At 50.3% G+C, this 22,658-nt stretch overlaps 1 protein-coding gene across 2 annotated transcripts in view; it reads right to left on the reverse strand.

Annotated features, from left to right (window-relative positions):
• Nucleotides 1-18,185, reverse strand: part of DENND5B (DENN domain containing 5B) — a 118,391-nt gene extending 100,206 nt beyond the window's left edge. Inside the window, exon 1 of one of the 2 annotated variants that reach the window (XM_007502530.3) lies at nt 16,705-18,185. In XM_007502530.3, the coding sequence (XP_007502592.2) occupies nt 16,705-16,819 (115 nt within the window). In that variant the 5' untranslated portion in view covers nt 16,820-18,185. The remainder of the gene's footprint in view (nt 1-16,704) is intronic. The other variant, XM_007502529.3, reaches the window with a different exon arrangement.
• Nucleotides 18,186-22,658: the final 4,473 nt, after the last annotated feature.

The raw sequence follows: 22,658 nt of genomic DNA on the forward strand, positions 1-22,658 counted from the left end.
GATAAAAGCCGTGTGAAAAGCAGTCGTGGAAAGGCTTCCTCAGACTGACCAGCCAGCCGTCAAGGACTCCACGCGCGGCCGGAATGGCTGCTTCCTCACACTTCAAGTGGGAAATGTACTCGCGGACAAGCCAATGAAGGAATGTCTGCTGTGGGATGTTTCCTACAAAGGCTTTTCTTTGGATTGGGGGGGGGGGGGCAGTTTAAGGGAGAAAATACAAGTGTTAATTGTTCCACAAAAAGGCAGAAGCCGATTTTGGAGGAGCCCAGGCAGAACGACCCCAAGGAGACGAGCAGCGTCTATGAGAGCAGCATCGCCAAGAAAAGCAACTCGGGAAGACTTAAGAACTCTGATCTGAAAATGAAATGTGATGCCTGCCTGCCTCCCCCCTGGCAAACAGGGGGTGCACTCGAGGGGCACAAAGGGAGGAGGCTCAGTGGACCAAGGGCCAGGCCTGGAGACACTTCTTAGCTTGCCACTAGTTGGGCGAGTCCCTTAACCCCCTGTGAGAAGGGACCCATGTGCTGGGGTCCTACCGGTGTCCTGGGGCGCATCACAGGAGTGTGCTCCAGCATGGGTCCCAGACAGGACACGGGCCTAGGCAGCATCCGGGGGTAAAGGAGAAGAGATAAAAGAGGAGCTCCCAGGAAGGGCATTCTCTCTGGTCCCTTGAACGCAGCAGTGAAAGGACATAGGCCGAGAGTGTGTGTGAGAGAGAGAGACAGAGAGGGAGGGAGGGAGAGAGAGAGAGAGAGAGAGAGAGAGAGAGAGAGAGAGAGAGAGAGAGAGAAAGAGAGAGAGAGAGAGGGAGAGAGAGAGAGGGAGAGAGAGGGGGGAAGGGAGAGGGAGAGAGAGGGAGAGAGAGAGAGAGAGAGAGAGAGAGAGAGAGAGAGAGACAGAGAGAGAGAGAAAGAGAGGGAGAGAGAGAGAGAGAGAGAGACAGAGAGAGAGAGAAAGAGAGAGAGAGAGAGAGAGAGAGAGAGAGAGAGAGGGAGAGAGAGACAGAGAGAGAGAGAGAGAGAGAGAGAGAGAGAGAGAGAGAGAGAGAGAGGGAGAGAGAGAGAGGGAGAGAGAGGGGGGGAGGGAGAGGGAGAGAGAGGGAGAGAGAGAGAGAGAGAGAGACAGAGAGACAGAGAGACAGAGAGACAGAGAGACAGAGAGACAGAGAGAGAGAGGGAGAGAGAGAGAGAGAGAGAGACAGAGAGAGAGAGAAAGAGAGAGAGAGAGAGAGAGAGAGAGAGGGAGAGAGAGACAGAGAGAGAGAGAGAGAGAGAGAGAGAGAGAGAGAGGGAGAGAGAGAGAGGGAGAGAGAGGGGGGGAGGGAGAGGGAGAGAGAGAGGGAGAGAGAGGGAGAGACAGAGAGAGAGGGAGAGAGAGAGAGGGAGAGACAGAGAGGGAGGGAGAGAGAGAGACAGAGAGGGAGGGAGAGAGAGAGACAGAGAGGGAGGGAGAGAGAGAGACAGAGAGGGAGGGAGAGAGAGAGAGAGACAGAGAGGGAGGGAGAGAGAGAGAGGGGAGCACCCACATGCTGGTCTCTGTCTTCTCTTATTCAAGTAAGTGTGAATAAATGAAGGACCCGAAAGTAATTTGGTCATCACAGCCACTGCCCAGCCTCCAGGGCTCTGGTCCTGGAGCCAATCTCAACGCATGTCTTTCTGGACCTGACTAGGCTCACATGCTGCAGGTTTTAAATCTTCTTTTGGGGCCGTGAAAGTCTAACACTAGTCTGCATGGCTTTTCTTTTCTCAGTAGCCAAGACGGCCTTCGGTTTGAAAGGCCGCGAAGGAGGCTTGGGAAGGACGGCCAGCCGCGTTGACTGGTGCCTTTTCTTTCTCTGCCTTTTAATTTACGCAGTGAATCATTCTAAATTAAGACGCAGGCTCCAGAAATTGTTCATCTTAACAGGGAGCCGGGGAGGGAGGGCAATCGTGTTTTTTTAAAGGAGGGTCATAGAAATGATCGTTTTCTCAAATGCCAAGAAGGAAAAAAAGAAAGTTCATAAGAAAGCAAAATAGCCAAAAGAAGTTCTTAACAGGCTGGGCGGAATTAATCATTTCTTCAAAAAAATATAACATGACATGCGGTGATTTTGAACTCTTTCTTTGGGTTTAGGGTTGGGGTTGGGATTTACAAGATGATTCACTTGCTAAAATGAGCAATACAGAAATATGTTTGTGTGACCAAACATGTATGACGTAGGTCAAATCGCCTGCCAGCCCCAGGAGGGGGAGAAGGAAGGGAGAGAAGCTCAATGGCATCGCTTTGAAAAACTTGTAGAAGTGTATTGCATGTCATTGGTAAAACAATGAAAAGTATAAGATGGAAACTCCCGGCCTCCCAGACACACGCCCCTGGGCCATACGGAAGCACCCTTTTTGTGTCTCAAGCTCCAAATGAAAAGCTGGCATCATCCAGCGAATATTTCTTGGTGCTCCACTTTGTCACGGCCCCGGGGTGCAGCCAGCCCCCAGGCAGAGACAGTGGGCCCTCCAGGACACAGCCCACACGCCCATGTACAGGGTCCCCACGCCATAAAGAAGGGAGAGGAGGGCACTGCCAGGTACAGGGCTCAAGGGCACCCTCTTGATCCGGAGCACCTGAGGGCTCGGGAAGCTTGCACGGCGCTCGCTAACTCCCTGAATGGAGAAAGTGACCTTTCAAAGAAGAAGCCAGAGAGAAGTCTGCAGAAGCCCCGCACTGCCTCAGAAGATCCAGAATGAACTTTGGGATGGAGTCGACCCAACGCAAGGGGGCTCTTATTCTGCATGCGACCTCTTATGCCAAAGAGGGTTGCCCCCAATTGGCTTTTTGGCCAATGCGTCCACCCCTCGTTGGCTTTGCTCTTTCTTTTATTTCCCTCTGATCTCCAACTCCTGCAGTCTTGCAGGCACCTCTAGCTGGAAGATCGTTAGACATATAAGCTAGTTATGTGAAGTGATTCCCTGGGGAGCCCAGGCACGTAAATGTGGGAGATTCCAACATGCCCGGCTCCCAATAGAACCACAGGGGGGTTGGGAAAGGGAACTGTGTCCCCGCTGCCTGCTCTGAGTCAGTGCAGCAGGAACCAGAAGCGCCCCTGCTCACCGCCTAGCCAGTCTAAGGAGCCCCGGGGAGGAACCAGAGGCAGGAAGAGAGGGGGACCAGGCGGCTTCTGAGAACCAGCCGGCAGAGGCCATTGTGAGTCGCTTCTACGGCCCTGCTGGCTCTTGGGCAGGGAGGGCTTCTGCACGGGAAACACTTGCCGAAGACACTCCCAGGACTCCTGGCGGGAGACCGGAGCCGAGCTGGATTTCCGCAGACGGGCAGCACTTTCTGCCTCCTTCCTGCGTCTCCCCCTTTACTATCTCTACCTTGTTGTAATAAAGCTACTGCCATACTCCATAGTTTGATTTTTAAAAACAGTAACCACAACAAGCTTTTTTTAACTCATCAACTTAGTCAAGCCATTTTTAACCCTAATATCTGAGTAGGAAAAATCTATTTGGAAATAGAAGCCGTGGCAAGATCAGAAAGGCCACAGGAGGTTGGCTTCAGGAGTAATGCGGAGGCACTAATGGTCCTTGAGCACCCCACACTGGAAGAATCTCCCCTGGGCAGCTTGGCCAAGAAGAGCTGGAAAGGTGCAGAGGCCAGAGACGGGCAGCCCAGGAGGACAGGCCATCGTCCCAGATTCTGAGAGCCCCCAAAGGGGTGATCTCAAGAGAGAGGGGATGGCTACAGGAAACGATGAGGGGGTTGAATGGGCAGGTCTTGCCAATGGATAAGCTATGGAGATAAGTGAGAGTCAGTCAGTAAACACTGACTATACAAAGTCCTATGTGTGCATTTCAGAATTAGCAACCAGGAATGTCTACACCCCTACTTAAGGATTAAGTGTTGGGGGGGAGGCCTATGACCAGCATGTGCTAGCAAATGACAAATCAGAAACAATTGACAGACACGCTCGGCTGTCTTAAGTCAGGCTTAAGCTAACATTGGTACATGTGAGACTCAGGAAAGTGATGTAAAACCGTCTATATATTTCGCATCACTTCCTCTCTCTGGCCTCTTGGGCGGCGGAGAGGTCTCTGGCTGGCAGCATGCTGAGCATGTCGGCATGTTGGCGTGGTGGCAGCTATTGTCCAGTTTGGTGATGAGTTTTCCTTGAACCTATACTGGGAGAAGCTGAGTAGCCTAGCTTAGGTGAGGCATCTTAGCTGAGCTCTCTTGGAGTTTAGGCTGATTCTTTTCTCCTTTACCTTTCAAACACTATCCTCTTAGTGAAGACCTCTCATCTTCAAAGTCCTCCTGGCGGAGGACTTCTATACCCTTTCCCTCTCTTCTCCTTGATTTCTTCCCCCTTTATTGATTAAACCACCATAAATTTCCAAACTGACTTGAGTATTTATTGGATTCAATTTAAATCCCTGGCGACTACTAAAATAATATATTCAGATAACAACCCTAATTTTGCCCTTAACATGTGGCCAGGCTCCATGCTCAGTGCTGGGATACAAATACAATTCAAAAGAAAGATGGTTTCTGCCCTCAAGGAAGGTACTAGAGGGAAGTCACCCTTCAACAGAGACTCTGAAGTTCCTGGCCCTGCTCTCCAGGGAGAGAGAGCTGCTTGTAGAAGCCTAGAAGAATGGGAAATGAGAGATGGGGGGCTTGGCCATTTCCTCTGATTCCCTAATCTCACAGGCATCTCTGAAGCAGAAATGACAGACCAAAGAGAAAGCAACTTGGGACATCTGCAGATTCTTGGATGCTGGCGGTCAGAAGTTGAAAAACAAACCAAGGCATGAACTAGCCTTGAGCTCATTCAGCACCTTTCTCCCACTGACCCCCAGGCCGGGCAGCAAGTCTGTGGGTGTGGGGCTCGAGCCTGCAGGACTCTGCTGGGGCCTTGGGAGTTAGCACCATGGCAGTGATCTAAGCAACAAAGATCTGCAGAGAACTAGGTACAACAGAGCTCACGTCCACACCGCATTTCTCCAGCTGCCCTTCCTGTCCCACCCCAGGTACTCAAAGATGCCAACGCAGTCGTCAGAAATCATCTCACGCTCCAATAGAGCCAGCATGGCAGTGCTGGGATCTTGCAGGCCTGAGAACTGAGAAATGGAAGGTGAGGGAGAGGACACCAGGACAGGCCACAAAAGTAGGGAACCTGGTACCTCACTAGGTCTGAGGGAAAGCATCCTACCAAGGCCATCCTGTCCTACCAAAAATCACTTGGGATAGAAACCTGGGCAGGTGAGTCATGAAGAGTCTAGTGCCATGATGGCGAACCTATAACACGTGTGTCAGCACTGACACACGTAGTCATTTTCGATGGCACACAGCCTCATGCAGGCTCAGCCCACCTCGGGGCCCAGGAGCCATTCAGGGAATCACGTGCCCATGCCCCGGCCAGGCCAGGAAGGAGAAAGGGGACTGCTCCGTGCGCTGGCCGCAGAGGTTGGGGGCAAGTGGCGGGAGGTGAGAGCAAGGCAGCTGGAGTGCACGGGGCTCCCATGGGGGTGGGGAGGAACACACAGGGGCAGGCTGGCAACAGCTGCTGCTCTCATGGCACACACCCCCCCAGCCAGTTGGGATGGGGCAGGACAGAACCTGAGGAAGACTGGGTGGGGCTCCAGCCCACATGCAAGAGAAGAGTGCCTAGAACTGATACCAGACACTTTTATGACCCTGAAAAATATAGCAATGACTTTACTCACAATTTTTCCCTCTATGAACTTTTGTTGAGTCTTTAGTCTCAGTGTTAAACAATATCAAAACCAACAAAAGAAACAGATTGACAGATGAAGTAAGTAGTGCTTGCTTGGGCTTTAAGTGTACAAAATACCAACCTTCAATTGAAGATTTAGCCAGTGAAATTCAGCCACAAAAATGTCACTAATAGGCAGGTTAATTAAAGAATTTCCCCTCTCCCTCATTTATCTTAGTTCACAGCACCCCACACAAGTTAAATAATATTAGACTAACAAAAGAAACCAACTGACAGATGAACAAAGAAGTCACTAAGCAGGTAAGTTAAATAATTAGTTTTGCATTTATAGATTACAATTAGACATTTTAGTTATTTAAACTATAAATATCACAAAATTATGGGTTTTTTCTCAAAGTGACACAACACCTGAGTTATACTTGGGTTTTTTTGGTGAATTTTGACATATCAAGTTCAAAAGGTTGCCCATCACTGATCTAGTGTGAGAAGAGACTGATCAGCTTTGAGATCCAATCAGTCAAAAGGTGAACAACAGGAAAAAAAGAAATGAATATAAAAATAAAAGGATTCAAAAAAACAGATAAATCAACAGGGAAAATATTAGCAGCAGAAAGAAATGTGGTCTATAGTTCTAGTAAACAAGGATGAATAAATACTGTAAAACCAAGGGAAATTATCCGGAACACAATACAGCAGAGGACTCTATAAAATCTGAGAACATACTGTTTCTGAGTAGATTGCCAGAGAAATGAGAACTAGGAGAGTAGAATTTATGGCCTACAAAGCAAAAATAAATGTTTCAATAGAAAAGACTCATTTTTTAAAAAAAAGAGAGAGAAATGATGGAGAATACACAGATGGTAGTTATAACTCTGAATGTGAATGGGATGAATTCACCCATAAAACGGAAGCCGATACTGAAGTGGATTAGAAACAAGAATCCTACCATATGTTGTCCACAAGAAACACACATGAGGCAGGTAGACACACATAAGATAAGAGACTGGAGCAGAATTTAATGGGCATCAACTAAGAAAAAGAGGGCAGGAGTCATAGTCATGACATCTGACAAAGTCAAAGTAAAAATAGATCTGATTAAAAGAGATAAGGTGCTTGGGAAAATTGGAAGCCAGTATGGGAGAGATTAGGTTTGGATCAACATCTCACACCCTACACCAAGATAAACTCAAAATGGGTGAATGACTTGAACATAAAGAAGGAAACTATGAGCAAATCAGGTGAACACAAAATAGTATACTTGTCAGATCTTAGGGAAAGGAAAGACTTTAAAACAAAGCAAGAGCTAGGAAAAAACACAAAATGTAAAATAATTAATTTGATTACATAAAATTCAAAAGGTTTTGTACAAACAAAACCAATGCAACCAAAATTAGAAGGGAAGTAACAAATTGGGAAACAATCTTCATAACAAAAACCTCTGACAAAGGTCTAATTACTCAAATTTACAAAGGGCTAAACCAGTTGTACAAAAAATCAAACCATTCTCCAATTGATAAATGGGCAAGGGACATGAATACACAATTTTCAGTCAAAGAAATCAAAACTATTAATAAGCACAAGAAAAAGTGTTCTAAATCTCTTATAATCAGAGAGATGCAAATCAAAACAACTCTGAGGTATCACCTCACACCTAGCAGATTGGCTAACATGACAGCAATGGAAAGTAATGAATGCTGGAGGGGGTGTGGAAAAGTCCGGACATTAATGCATTGCTGGTAGAGTTGTGAATGGATCCAACCATTCTGGAGGGCAATTTGGAACTATGCCCAAAGGGCGATAAAAGACTGTCTGTCCTTTGATCCAGCCATAGCACTGCTGGGTCTGTACCCCAAAGGGATAATGGAGAAAAAGACTTGTAGAAGAATATTCATAACTACGCTCCTTGTGGTGGCAAAAAATTGGAAAACGAGGGAATGCCCTTCGATTGGGGAATGGCTGAACAAACTGTGGTATATGTTGGTGATGGAATACTATTGTGCTCAAAGGAATAATGAACTGGAGAAATTCCATGTGAACTGGAAGGACCTCCAGGAAGTGATGCAGAGTGAAAGGAGCAGAACCAGGAAAACATTGTACACAGAGACTGATACATTGTGGCACAATCAAATGTAATAGACTTCTCTACTAGCAGCAATGCAGTGATCCAGGACAATTCTGAGGGACTTATGAGAAAGAAGCTCTCCACATCCAGAGAAAGAACTGTAGGAGCAGAAACCCAGAAGAAAAACAACTGCTTGATCACATGTGCCAATGGGGATATGATTAGGGATGTAGACTCTAAACGATCACTATAGTGCAAATATTAATAAAATGGAAATAGGTCTTGATCAATGATACATGTGACCATAGGAAAATATTCTAAATTAATTGATTAAATAAATTTCATTTTAAAAATAAAAGTGATGCAGAGTGAGAGGTGCAGAACCAGGAGAACATTGTACACAGAGACTGATACACTGTGGTACAAATGAATGTCATGGACTTCTCCATTAGTGGCAATGCAGTGATCCTGAACAACCCGGGAGGGATTTACGAGAAAGAACACTATCCACATTCAGAGGAAGAACTGTGGGAGCAGAAACACAGAAAAGAAAAACAACTGCTTGATCACATGAATCAAGGGGGATAGGACTGGGGATATAGACTCTAAAAGAACATCCTAGTGCAAACCAACAACATGGAAATAGGTTCTGGTCAAGGACACATGGAATACCCAATGAAATTGTGCCACAGCTGCAGGAAGGGTGAGAGGAGAGGAAGGAGGGAAATAATGTGATTCTTGTAACCAAGGAAAAATGTTTGAAATTGACCAAATAAATAAATTTAAATTTAAAAAAGAGAGATAAGGAAAGTAATTACATCTTGATAAAAGGCAGGATAAACAAATAAAAACAAGAGAGAAGTGATCGCAAATATGAATACTTGATCGCAAATATGAATACTTGATCGCAAATATGAATACTAAGTAAAGAATAAACTTGGGAGGGGGAGGGGGAAGCAAAATGATCTCAGTTTAAGGGAAATATACACATTGATCTTGAAGCCAAGATGCATGAATTAAATTCCAGGAAAAAAATTCAAAAAGCAAAACAAAAACAGTAAACTGAACACTATACCCCATAGTCTAAGAACTAACACAAGAAATCTGCCCAAAACTTTTAAACCCAGAAAACACCAATTGAAAGAATGGATTGAATCACTTGCTGAAAAGGAAAACCAAGACCAACCAAGGCTGCAAATCACAGGGTACATAGAGGTTAATCTGGAAACAACCCCTGTAAGTGGCCATGAGAATTGACTTCTAAATGCAAAGGAAAAGAAATTCAAACAGCACAAGACTGTCCTAGATCCATCATAAAATGGAATGAAATGAAGTACTCCAAAGAGAATAGAACTCAGGAAGCAGCCCAGTGGCCTGCCCTGCAACATTTTGAGATCCATATTCTCTCCGTTTCTCCCCAAGACAGTCAGCAATTTGGTACTGGTTATCCAAGGGCTATCACACAAACCACATCTCCAGAAGTCTTCATGTTCTGGAAGAAGATACATTAAAAAACCCAACCAAACTGAAGACTGCAGCTTTGCTCTGCATTCAGACAACGTCAGTTCTCTTTCTGGAGGTGGGGAGCACTTTCATGGGGAATCCTGGGGGATAGTCTGGAATCACTGCGTTGCTGAGAATTATAGTTAAGGCTTTCCTAGTTGTTCACCTTCTAATATTATCGTTCCTGTGCGCAATGTCTTCTGGCTCTGCTCATGTCACTCTGCCTCAGTTCAGGGCAGTCTTAACAGTTTTTCGAAATCCTTCTGGTGACCATTTTTTACAGCACAAAAGTAATCTCTTTCAAGCCCTACCATAACCAGTTCAGCCATTGCTCACGTGATGGGCATCCCCATACTTTCTCCTTCTTTGCCACCATAAAAAGAGCTGCTATAAATATGGCTAAGGGTCCTTGTTCCTTTTCTGTTGATCTCTTTGGGCTACCGACCTAGTATTGGTATTGCTGGGTCCAAATGGCAGGCACAGATTGATAGCTCTTTGGGCAGAGTTCCAAATTGCTCTCCAGGATGTTTGAATCAATTCCCAACTCCATCAATGGAGCGTGAGTGACCCAATTTTCCCACATTACCCCCATTTATCTATCATCTTCCTTTTCTGCCATATTAGTCAATCTGATGGGTGTGTGGTGGTACTTCAGTTGTTTTAGTTTTCCAATTTGTATTTCTCTAATTAATAAGGATTTGGAGCACTTTTTCATGACTATGGCTAGCTTTGTTTTCTTTGCCTGTTCATATCCTTCAACCACTTATCAACTGGGGAATGGTTATTTTTCTAAATTTGGTATAAATTACATATGAACCAAAATCTCCCACCACATACTCAGATAAAGTCAAAATGGATACATGACTTAGACTACCATAAGCAAATTAGGGGAGTATGGAATAGTTTGCCTGTAAGATCAATGGATAAGGGAAGAATTTATGACCAAACAAAGACAACATTATAGCTGACAAAATGGAGAATCTTGATTACATTACATTTAAAAGTTTAAGCACAAACAAAACGAATGCAACTAAGATCAGAAAGAAAATAGGAAACTGGTGAAAAATTTTACAGCAACTATTTTTGACAAAGGTCTCATTTCTCAAATATATAAATGTTAAAAATAAAATAGGATGAGATGTGAAGGGAAATGGGGGCTGTATGCTGGGTGCTGTTTGCTAAGATTTGGTGCTTGAAAAGTCCCTTCCACTTCTCTTGGTTGGGAGTGGGGAGTTAAAACTCCTAGCGGCAACTGACTGAGGCTAATGGGAAAAAAAGGTGACTGGGGGGGGGGGGGGTAGAGGTCAGAGGAAAGTATAGCACTGGAGCATTGGGGAAGGGGTCCTGCCGTGGGGGCAATGTCCTCATTGTTACTTGCAAGAACTGGTATTAACTTCAGCAATCTTGTGTTCAACCCAAAGATCCTAGCTTTGGAGGTAAGGACTCACAATTTGACAAAAACTGCTGGAAAAATTGGAAAACAGTATGGCAAAAATTAGGTTGAAAATGGGTATATGATTGAAACATAAAGAGTGGTATAAGAAAATTAGGTGAACATGGAACAGTATAGGTGTCAGATCTATGGGAAAGAATTTAAGACCAAGCAAGAGATAGAGAACATTACAAGATATAAAATGAATAATTTTGATTACATTAAATTAAAAAGGTTTTGTATAAACAAAACCAATGGAACCAAAATTAGAAGGGAAGCAACAAATTAGGAAACAATCTTCATAACAAAAACCTCTGACAAAGGTCTAATTTTTCAAATATACAAAAAACTAAGTCAGATTTGTAAGAAATTAAATCATTTCTCAATAGACAAATTGGTCAAGAGATATGAATAGGCGGTTTTCAGATGAAAAAATCAAAACTATCAACAATCATGTGAAAAAAAACATTCTAAATCTTTCCTCCTGATCAGAGAAATGAAAATCAAAACAACTCTGAGGTACCACCTCACACCTAGGAGAGTGGCCAATATGGCAGCAAAGGAAAATAATAAATGTTGGAGGGGATGTGGCAGAATTGGGACATTAATGTATTGCTGCTGACATTGTAAATGAATCCAGCCATCCTGGAAGGCGATTTGAATTATGCCCAAAGGGCTTTAAAAGAATGCCTGCCCTTCAATCCAGCAATAGCACTACTAGGTTTGTATCCCCAAGAGATTTTTTTTTAAATGGGAAAGATTCTATTTGTACAAAAATATTTATTGTTGAGCTTTTTGTGGTAGCAAAAAATTGGAAAACGAGGGGCTGCCCTTCAGTTGGGGAATGGCTGAACAAATTGTGGTATCTGTTGGTGATGGAATACTATTGTGTTATAAGGAATGATGAACTGGATAATTTCTTTACGAACTAGCAAGACCTCCAGGAATTGATGCAGAGCAAAATGAGAAGAACCAGGAGAACATTGAACACAGAGACTGATACACTGTGGCACAATCAAACGTAATTGACTCTGCTATTAACAACAGTGTAATGACCCAGGACAATCTGGAGGGACTTATGAGAAAGATGCTCTCCACATTGAGAGAAGGAACTGTGGGAGCAGAAATGAAGAAAAACCACGATTTATCCCTTGTTCATATGGGTATAGGATTTGGGGTTTGGGTTTTAAAAGATTGCCCTACTCCAAAAATGAATAATATGTAAATAGGATCAGTGATAACCCAATGGAATTGCTTGCCAACTCCGGGAGGGGAGAGGAGAGGGAAGAGGGGAAGGAGACAACATGGATCATGTAACCATGGAAAAAAAACGTTTAAGCACACACACACACACACACTTGCATTTTTCTGGAAATGAAAGAAAAGAGGAACCTGTGGGTAAGGTAAGTTCAACAAAGCAGTGGCAGAAAACACTAAAGAAAAGAGGCCCCAAAAGATATCTTGGGAGTTCTGGCTCCATGAGGAATGTAGAGACTAGATCTGGACTAGACAAGTGTAAGTGGGATGAAGCAGAGGTCAGTTTACTGGCGAGAAGAAAGAAGATGAATTCAAAAAGAACGAGTGAAAGAAATTCTCTCTAGAACATGGCACAGAAATGGAATTTTAAAAATTAACAAATAGGACGAGGAAACCCACTTGTCTTAGAACCAAAAAAGAGGGAAAGCATCCACAAACTGAACCTAGGAGGAAGGAGTTCTAGTTCAGGCGTGGGGAGTCTGGAGGCCAACAGGACATCCAGATCGCGATGTTCAGCCAGCACTTTTGGCCTGGGGCGCAGATGAGAAATGAGGGATAAATAACATTCGGGAATTATCTCCATAGACATGGTCATGGAAACCCCCATCTTCAAGGCCCCGCGTAGAGCGCGCAGGCACAAGTGGTCAGAGAAGACAAGCCAGACGATGATCCTGTGAAAGAGACACAGAGTGATGGTTCCAGCACAGGGCCAGGACGCAAAGGAAGGGCCAAAATCTGCAGGGGTCAGCTGATAAAGAAAAGCCCAGAAGAGGCCCCTGGAGAAAGAGTTTCAATTCAATGGTGGGCACAGATGCCAGGCTGCAGCGCAGTGCGTGAGTGGGAGGTAAGAACGTGAAGGCAACAATTAATTATAAACAGCTTCTTCTAGGAATTTGGCAGAGGGGAGGGAAAGATGCAGGACAAGCTTAAAGGGACGGTCGTTTGGTCAAGGGACTGTCTGAGGATGGAGGAAAACACTGGGAGGCCACAGGAGAGGAATCAGGGGAGAAAGAAGGTCTCCACACTGGAATGACGAACAAATGATGACCGTCTGCTTCCTCCAAACCTCACGAGCTTCAAATCTCCCCAAAATAATAGCTACGCGTTAGACAAAGCGATTCTCCTCACTCCAGAGTCTACCATGATCCCAAGAGTGACACCGAGCTGAGCTCTGTGGACAAAGCTCATCTCCAGGCCCTCCTCGGGGCATTCCCTAGCCCTCACCCCTGTGAGCCCGCAGGTTACAACAGGAACCAGTGCTCTCCCTCTTCTCCTTTTCTCTGCCCCACGAAAAACTAACAGTCGGAAGGGGGCTCTCGCTAGACCGCAGGGCCACAGGGGGGCTTGGCAGGGGAAGCGTGGAAGGAGGAGACAGGACAGAACCCCAGACGTGTGTGGAGCCACCAGAGCCGAAGCAGGAAGGCCTGGCGTCCGGTCGGGTCCAGGGGCCTCCATCCCACGTCTGTCCCCCCATTCCACTCCCTTAACATCATTCAAGACCGAAAGAGAGACAGACAGAGACAGAGACAGAGACAGACAGAGAGACAGAGACAGAGACAGACAGAGACAGACAGAGAGACAGAGAGACAGAGACAGACAGAAAGACAGAGACAGACAGACAGACAGACAGAGAGACAGACAGAGACAGAGAGACAGAGACAGACTGAGAGACAGACAGACAGACCGTGGAGATGCTGCCAAAAAGGAAGTCTGAACCCCTGGGCTTGGCCAACCACAGACGAGCCACCCGCCTTCCTCTTGTTCATCCGTCTCAACGTTCCCTTCAGCCTGGCCAAGGAATGCGGCCCACGTGTCCGCCCGGATTCAGGCACCGGTCCTGCGAGGACGGAGGAGAAGAGGGAAGCGCCCGGAGAGCCTCCAATGGGGACCAATCCCTGGTGCCACCCAGGGTCACCCTGCACGTGGACTTGCACCCGGGCTCCCACAAAGCGACTATCAGTCCCCCCCTGCTCTGCCGCCGCCTCTACTTCCTCAAACAAGCCGGACCCCAGAAGAGCCGCCGCACGCTAGTGGTCCCTCCCGTCGGGCCTCCTCCGGAGCTTTGGGGAACTGGGTGAAAAGGAAGATGCCCCCGAAGCCGTCTGGTCCTCCCTCCCCCCGAGCCTGTGACTTCCTGGGTGCCTGGGACATCCGTGATGACCTGCCCGGGCACGCGCTGATGGTACCCAAGCAGCACCCGAACCCAGGGCCTTCCTCCTTCTCAGCAGCTGGCCCAAACCCGGCATCTAAGGTGGGCTGGTCAGAGACGGAAGCGGGCTTAGAACAGGGCTGGCGGCCACCGATGGGGCCCGGGTGTTTTCTGCCACCTCCTTCCCTGCGCCCTTGAGGCACGGGGCAGAGAACGGAGGGGTCCCGCTAGCAGCTCGCTCTGGATCTGAACTCGGGCCTTCCGGAAGCTGACCCCGCCTTCCGGAAGCTGACCCCGGGACCTCCGAGGGGGGCAGATACCTGCCCGAGCCCCCCCACTGCGATCCACCATCGTGGAGAACTTCTGGTGTGGAGATTCCCTCCAGGGGGGCTCAGGCAAAGGCGCGGCCCGAGTGCTCTGCCCTGCTGCCTACCCCACAGACTCTTTGAGATGGGGGAGGCCGGCGGGGGGCCAGGCTGCGCCGCTCAAGGGCAGCGCCCTCTCCAGGCCTGATTCATTGGCAGCTTCCCCACAGCAGGCACGGAGCCAGAAGCGAGGGCCCCGCGGGCGGAAGAAGGCCCCGGGCACCAGGAAGCGCCTGGAGCCCGGGAGGAAGCCCGGAAGCCCCCACCGCACAAGCCTCGGAGGGATCCCCCAACAGGTCTCGGACAGGCTCCAGGAGCGGCGGTCACAGCCGGCCAGCGGGGAGACGGACGGACGTGCCGGCGTCCTCGGCAGGCCTGCAAGCTGCTCCCCTGAGGGCCGTCCTCGAGAGAGCCCCGGCGGGCAGGGCGGGCGAAGCAGGCGCCCGGCCACAAGGAGAGCCGAGGCGGGGCTGGCGTCCCCCGCGCAGCCTCTCCCCGGCTTGTCCTCTGACTCCCCGCGCACAGGAGGGGGACGGACGGAGCTCCCTTCTTGGCCGCAAAAACCAACAGGACGAGCCGCCGGGCCAGCGGAAAGGGCAAAAGAGGCGCCCGCGGACGGGAAGGAAAGGAAGCCAGCAGGAGCGAGCAGAGACCCGGCTCCAGGGAGGCCCGTTAGCTGAGCGCCTTGCACACTGCCAGACCCGGGAGGGAGGGGCACAAGCAGCCCAACACGGCAGCCCGCTCACGCCGGCTACGCCTCTGCCCGAGCCAGAAAAGAGACCGCAGGGCTAGAACAGGCACCCACGGCTGATTCTGTGCCACGGGGGAGGGGGGGAGGGGGAAGGGGGAGAGAGGGAGGGAGAGGAGGGAGAGAGACAGAGAGGGAGGGGGGAGGGGGAGGGAGGGAGAGAGGGACAGAGAGACAGAGACAGAGAGAGGGAGAGACAGAGAGATAGAGACAGAGAGAGACAGAGAGAGACAGAGACAGAGAGGGAGGGACAGAGGGGGGAGGGAGAGAGAGACACACACAGAGGGAGGGAGAGAGAAGGGAGGGAGGGAGAGGGAGACAAGAGACAAAGACACAGAGATGGAGGAAGGGAGAGAGGACAAGAGAGGGAGAGAGACAGACACACAGAGACAGAGAGAGGGAATTACAACTGCCTTGGAGGGAACTGTTTTGCTCTGCTGCCTATTTGCCTTTCTCTCGCCAATGGGGTGGGCTTGGGGGAAGGGCCCGCTGGGGAGGCGGGGGTCCTCCACTGCCTCCAAAGGTGAGAAGGGCCGGAACATCCCAGGACTGCCTGTGAAATAGAAGCCAAGAAGGAGGCTGCTCTGCCTCGGGCCAACCAAGTCTTTCCTGGCCTCTCTTGACTCCGGCGACACTTGGGGTCTCCCAAAGGCTGGCGGCTCGGGTGAGGCGCCCCCACAAGGTCTCCTCCTCACATCAGCCCGGCACATCTGGCGCTCCCTCTCCCCCTCCCCCCACATCTGGCCAGGAGGCTGCTAAGCCGGCCCTCCCCCCCGGCGGCCTTCGCACCGGCCGGCCGCCCCCCCCAACGTGCCCTCCGGCCATTTCAGCGGTCCCCCCGCAAATAGCCCCCGCGGCTGCCCCCTCCGGTGCCCGGTGCCCCCGCTTCGGGGCCTGGAATCCTCGAGCTCCGGGAGCCTGCCCAGGAGGGGTCTCCTTTGTGCCCTCCTCCGTCCGGGCTCTCTTTAACCTCTTCCCTTCCGTCTTGGCTCCGGAGCGGAGGGGGGCCAGGGCCAGGGTCCCCCGAGGGGAAGTGCCCGAGGCGGGCCCCGCGGAAGGCCAAAGGTGGCAGGCCACGGTCACGCGCGAAGGAACCTTTGTCTCCGGGCGGGCGCAGGCGGGAGGAGGTCGGGCTCCAAGGCCATTCCCGCGCCGAAGCCTCGGGCCCTTTCGGCCCGCACTGCGCCACAGAGCCCCAAAGGCGGCCGCCCGCTCTCGGCAGCAGCCCGGGCCCGGGGCTGGCGGCGGCGGGGGCGAAGGTCGCCCCGGCTGTGCATGGAGGGGATACCGATGCGGGCCGGCCCCCGGCACCACATTCGGGGGCACTTCGCCCAGAATCAAAGCGGCGGCGCTCCACCCCGCCCCGCCTCGGGGCAGCGGCGGTATCAGCCCGGGCCCGAGGGGCGCAGGCGGCGGCGGCGTCAGGGGCAGGAGCGTTCCCCTCCCCCACCCCACCCTACCCCCAGCCCGGCACTCACCCGCCAGCTCGTCGGGCTCCAGGCCGCTATCCGAGTCGATCCCGCACAGCACGAAGTAATGGGCGAAGCGGCTCGGGGCCGGGCCCGGGCCCGGAGCCGCGCCGCTCCCGCTCATGCTCTCCGGGGGCCCGGCGCCTTCTGGTCCTAGGGCGGCCGCGGCGCCTCCATAGACGGCAGCTTGAGATGCCTGGGACGCCGCTCCGGCCTGGCAGCAGTCCGGACCGCCACTGCCTCCACCGCCAGCTGAGCGCAGGCCTCGGGTCGGCGCTGCGCGGCGGGGGCGGGGAAAGGAGCGCGTGCGCGCACTGGAGGCTCAGATCCAGAGCGCGCCTGACGCTGTCCCGAGCTCCGGGAGTTTGCGGCCCAGCGGCTGCTGTGGCTGTGGCTGCGGCGGCGGCGGCTGCGGCGGGATGGCGGGCGGGCGGAGAGTTCCTGCCGAGGCGGCTCGCGGCTACGCAGGAGACAGTCACTGAAGGGCCCGCAGCTCCCCCTGGAGGAGCCCAGGAGAAAAGGAAAATGCAGACGTCCTAGATAGAGGGGGAGGGAGGGGCAACTTCAGGGCAGCCTCGCCATTCTGCAGATGGGAAGCCTGAGGCCCAGAGGAGCAACCAGCAGGCCGAGCTCCTGGCACGTGCGTGGGCAGAGCCCGGCACGGACACACCAGACTGTAGAGTGGGAAAGCGCCACTCGCTAGGCCCCCTGAGCTCTGTGCCTGAGAAAATGAAGGGACTGGCTCAGGCTCCCCCCAAGTCACCCTCCCCTACCACAAATGGCGGTCCTTGGGAGTTCTTCAAAACCAAGAGGCGAAGTGACTCAGCCAAGGTCACCTAGTTAGGAAACGCCAGGGGGAGTCTTCCCGAAACCTACCCTCCGGAGTCATTTCTCCTTTGGGGCACCCCAAGCTCCAGGGCTCCGTGCTCGGGCTTTGAGGCTGGGGATGCCCTTCCCCGCGCTCCCCGTGACCATCTCGGGGAGACTCACTGCAAAGACGCAGCGAGGAGAACATGGGACCGAGAGCACCCAGAGTGCGCTGGACCCTCTCCCTGCTGGGCCCACAGTTCACTGCTTGCTTAGGGAGCTGTCCAGACTGCCCTCCCCCGCCCCCAGGTCGAGTTCCAAGGCAGAGGAACCCGGGAAGAGCCCAGCAGAGACCTCACTCCAGACCCCGTGGCCGGGGCTGCCTTTCCCGAGGGAGGCAAGTTCACAGGCTCCCGGGGGCTATGGAGAGCCCAGACTGACAAGTCCCCCTCCAGAGAAGGCCGCCAGGACGGACTGAAGCTGCCCGAGAATTATCGCGACGGGCTCGGCGATGCCGTTCTCCGGGCCACGAAGCCTGCCTCTGTTTCCCCGGGAGGGTCTCTGGGACTCGGAGGGGGAACGGAACAAAGAGCGGCCTGAGCCCCAGAGCGGCGCACCCCTCGGTCTCTCCCCGCCAGCGGCCGCGGCACCTGGACATGGATCACTAGTGACCTGGTTGGCCCGGCCTCCCCCTCGCTCCCTCCCTCCTCCTCAGACTCTTCCGCTGTCTCCTCCTCCAAATCATGCCCTCCTTGGGGGTTGGTCCCGCGCCTCCTGTTCCCCGCCGGGGCCGCGTTACTAGGCCGCCCTCTCAGAAACCCTGTCCAGCCCAGACTGGCTGCGGAGCAGGCCGGCCGGGACCAAAGTCACTGCCTCCCCCAACCCACATTTCCCCGGTTCAGCACCACCTTCCCGGCCCTCCCAAATACCCGGGTGGAGCCCTGGCTCTCCCCTCCCCCACATCCAAGCTGCTGGCCAGCCGGGCCAGCCGGGCTCTCCCTGGTGCCCCCTTCCCCGCCCAGACAGTGCCTGGCCTCCGCGCGGTTACACGGGGGGCGCGCGGGGGGCGTTCCCTGGCTTCCAGGCTTTCCCTCTTCCTAGCCAGCCCCCATTCGGCCGATGACACCGAGTGCACCAGGGAAGAGCTTGAGGACCTCCTCGTGAAGGCTCTCGAACGGGAGGGAGCCCAAGCGGGAAAGGCAAGGGCGCGGTGGGCCACCGAGCGCTCTGGGAGTCGCCGGGATGCCCGCCTGGACTTCGTGAAGGGACAAGGGGGATCCGGCAGTGGAAAGGGAGCCTCGATCTGAACACTGATGGAGAAGCGGCCCTTCTCCGCGCTCCCAACAAATGCAAAGGCAGGCGAGAAAGAGACTCTCCCCCCAGATAGGGTAGCGCCAGTGGAGGGCTTGTCGGCCCCGGAGGGGGCCGGGACGCTTCCCTGGACCTGACAGAAAATGGCTGCCAGGACGGCCCCAGGAACGCTAAACCGCCCCGTGTAAACAATTGGGCCGACCCGGCCTGGGCAGCCCAGGACAACTGACCGCGGCCCAAATGGCTTTACCCAACGACCCAGGCTCGGTCCCCCAGAACTAGGAAAAAAAAACAAAAACCGAAGGCAGCACGTCCGGGGAAGGGGCGAAAACAAAATGGAGGCAGGAGGCCTGGCTGGGCCACTAGCCAAGGCGGGCAGGGCCCACACTGGCTGAGAGCAGAGAAGAGGCCACGTAGCCTTTGGTGAGCCCCGAGATCCCGCTGATGGCCAGAGAACTGACTATTGACAAAGCTGCAGTCCGGCTGGGGGCACAGACTACCAGGGCCCCGGATTGGTCAGACCTGTGGCCTGGGGGAGGAAGATAAGGTGAAAAACGGATTGTTTTGTTTCCATTAAATTTGCACCAACAAAGCCAATGCAGCCAATAGCAGAAGGGGAAAAAACTGGAAGAAAGGCATGACCTCAAATAAATATCTCTAAGCAAGACCTCCCTCCTCAACTCCGTAGGGAACAACCGCGCATTCCCCAGCTGGTAAGTGGTCGCAGGATGTGAACAGGCAGTTCTCGGGGAAGAACGCCAAACAATCTGGCTAGAGACATGAAAAAATGCCCCAATCACTACTGATGGGAGAAATGGAGATTCAAACAACTCTGAGACCCACCCAGCCGATTGGCTGATATGACAGTCAAGGAAAGGGATGAATGTGGGGAAATTGAGACACTGAAGCATTGTTGGTGGAGCTGAGGCTGATCTCAACGTTCTGAAGAGCACTTTGGACCCAAGCCCAAAGACCTATGACGCTGTGTTTACCCTTTGACCTGACCCAGCAATACCACTTCTAGATGGGGATCTGGAGATCAAAGACAGGGGAAAGGACCTGCCTGCACCAAAATAGAGACCGAAGCTCTTTTTGTGGCAGCAAAGAATTGGAAACGGAGGGGGACCTCATCAACTGGGAAATGGCCAAGAGTTGCGGCATGGGATTGCTCTAAGAAGAATGGCACGAGTTCAGGAAAACCTGGAAAAGCTGACATGAAGTAATGCAGAGGGAAGTAAGCAGAACCAGGAGAGCATCAGCAACAGCCGCGAATGACAACTAATATCAGCAATGCAAAGATCCAAGACAACTCCGAGGGACCCAGGATGCCATCGAACTGATGGAGTCTCAATACAGATCTGAGCGGGCTGTTTTTTCACTTCATTTCTTCACGAGCTTCTTCTTGCATGTGGCTTCTTCCAAAACAAACACGATAAATAGGAAATGTGCATTGCGTGATTGCACGTGCAAAAGCTCTATCCGATTACTTGGGAGAGAGAAAGGGGAGAATGTGAATCACAAAACTTCTCAAAACAAGTACTAAAAACTGTTTCTATACATAAGAGAGTAAAACTATTTCTAAGAACAAGAAGAATCAAAAAGAGCATTGAGATATCTCAGCCCCCACGTAAGATGGCAAAAAGAGGAAAATGACATTTGTTGGAGATGAGACTACCTGGTTGAGCTCTGAACTCTGAATCATCCGTAAAGCAGCTGGAGACTGCATCCCCAAATCGGGCAAGTTGGAATGGGTACCTTTGAATAAGCCATACTTAAAAGAGCCACAAAAAAGAGAAATGATCTCTGTGCATGAAAATGTTTTAGCTAAACGTGTTGTTAGAGCAAAAATAACAAAGGAAACAAAATCATCGTCCATCCGTTGGGAAATGGCTGAACAAATTATAGAAGAGTAAATGAGTGTAAGCAGTGGGATTCCGTGGCAAGAAATCACCAAGGGGAAGATTCAGAGAAACCTGAAGGGCTTAAGAACTGTGACTGAAAATGACTTAAATATACAGAGGGAAATTATAAACAAATTAGGTGAACACAGAATAATATACCTGTCAGATCTTTGGGGAAGGGAAGGATTTAAGACCAAGCAAGAAATAACAAAATGTAAAATGAATAATTTTGATTATATTAAATTTAAAAGGTTTTGTACAAACAAAACCAATGCAACCAAAATTAGAAGGGAAGCAGCACACTAAGAAAAAATTTTACAACCAAATTCTCTGACAAAGGTCTGATTTCTCAAATATACAAAGAACTAAGTCAATTGTACAAGAAATCAAGCCATTCCCCCATTGACAAATGGTCAAGGGACATGACTAGGCAGTTTTCAGATTAAGACATCAAAACTATCAACACATGAAAAAGTGCTCTAAATCCCTCCTAATTAGAGAAATGCTCATCAAAACGACTCTGAGGCAGCACCTTATATCTAGCAGACTGATCAATATGACAGTAAAGGAAAGTAATGAATGCTGGAGGGGATGTGGCAAAGTAGGGACATTAATGCATTGCTGGTGGGGTTGTGAACTGATCCAACCATTCTGGAGGAAGTGAAATTTAAAATGGTTGAGGTCTTAAACTGTAGTGAGTTAAAATGGTGGAAGATATAAATTGTGATAGATATAAGAGAGGGTGAGTAAATTTGACTGCAGAAAATATGTTTCACAACAGTGTCTTGGTTTTTAAATCAAATATAAGGTGGTCACCAGGGAAATATTCCCAATTATTCAAATACCCAAGTCAATTGGGTTTTATAGAGATTTTAATTAACAATACAATGAATAATCAAAGAAAGAGAGAGAGAGAGAGAGAGAAAGGAATAAGTATGAAGGGCCTCAAGCCAACATAGCCTAGACCTGAGCCTTAAGAGAGAAATTAGTCAGTTTTTTAACACTCACCACAAGGTCTGCCTAAACAAGGATTCTAGTGACACCAGGCCAACTCCATCTCAGCTGACTTCACCAGAGAGCCTTCCAGCCAGAGACTGTTCCAAAGGGCCTTTCTCCAGAGCCTCTCTCAAGAGATTCTTCCCAAGCGATCCTCATCAGAGATCCTCCAAAAGGAATTCCTCCAAAAGGATCTCCTCAAGAGATTCTGCTTTTTCTTATATAGGGGTTTTTTCTCCCATGTCACCTCCCCTAAGTCCCTGCATCTACCAATCACTGTAGACACTTTCCAAAGGACTGCCCATCTGAATTCCTGCTAAGTTGACCAATCTCCTCAGTAAGTCTGAACCAGTGAAAACACAGCTGAGTCAACTAATCTCATTAAGACAAAACTTGCCCAACCCTTTTAGGTACCTAGCACCCCATTGTATCAATTCTAAAAACAGGCCTGGCTCAAAGAACTCCTTGCTTTATTATAAGCATGGGTCCAAGTACTTTCATTGTTTAGCAAGGAGTTTTCTCTCCTAAAGCAGTCTTAAGGACGGGTGGAGTAGAGGTCCTCCCATTTCTGATCCTGGCGAGTTCTCACATCAAAATGGGGAATGTTTCTCAGTAGGGAATTTGTTCCAATTAAGAATTCCCCGATGGGGAAATTTTTAACATTCACAAGTCTGAGAGATTTCAAGATTTACAAGGGCAATCTGGAACTCTGTCCAAAGGGCGATAAAAGAATGTCTACCCTTTGATCCAGCCATAGCACTGCTGGGTTTGTACCCCAAAGAAATAATAAGGAAAAAGACTTGTACAAGAATATTCATAGCTGCGCTCTTTGTGGTGGCCAAAAATTGGAAAATGAGGGGATGCCCTTCGATTGGGGAATGGCTGAACACACTGTGGTATCTGTTGGTGATGGAATACTATTGTGCTCAAAGGAATAATAAAGTGGAG

The sequence above is a fragment of the Monodelphis domestica genome, chromosome 5 (assembly GCF_027887165.1).
Source record: "Monodelphis domestica isolate mMonDom1 chromosome 5, mMonDom1.pri, whole genome shotgun sequence".
Lineage (NCBI taxonomy): Eukaryota > Metazoa > Chordata > Mammalia > Didelphimorphia > Didelphidae > Monodelphis > Monodelphis domestica.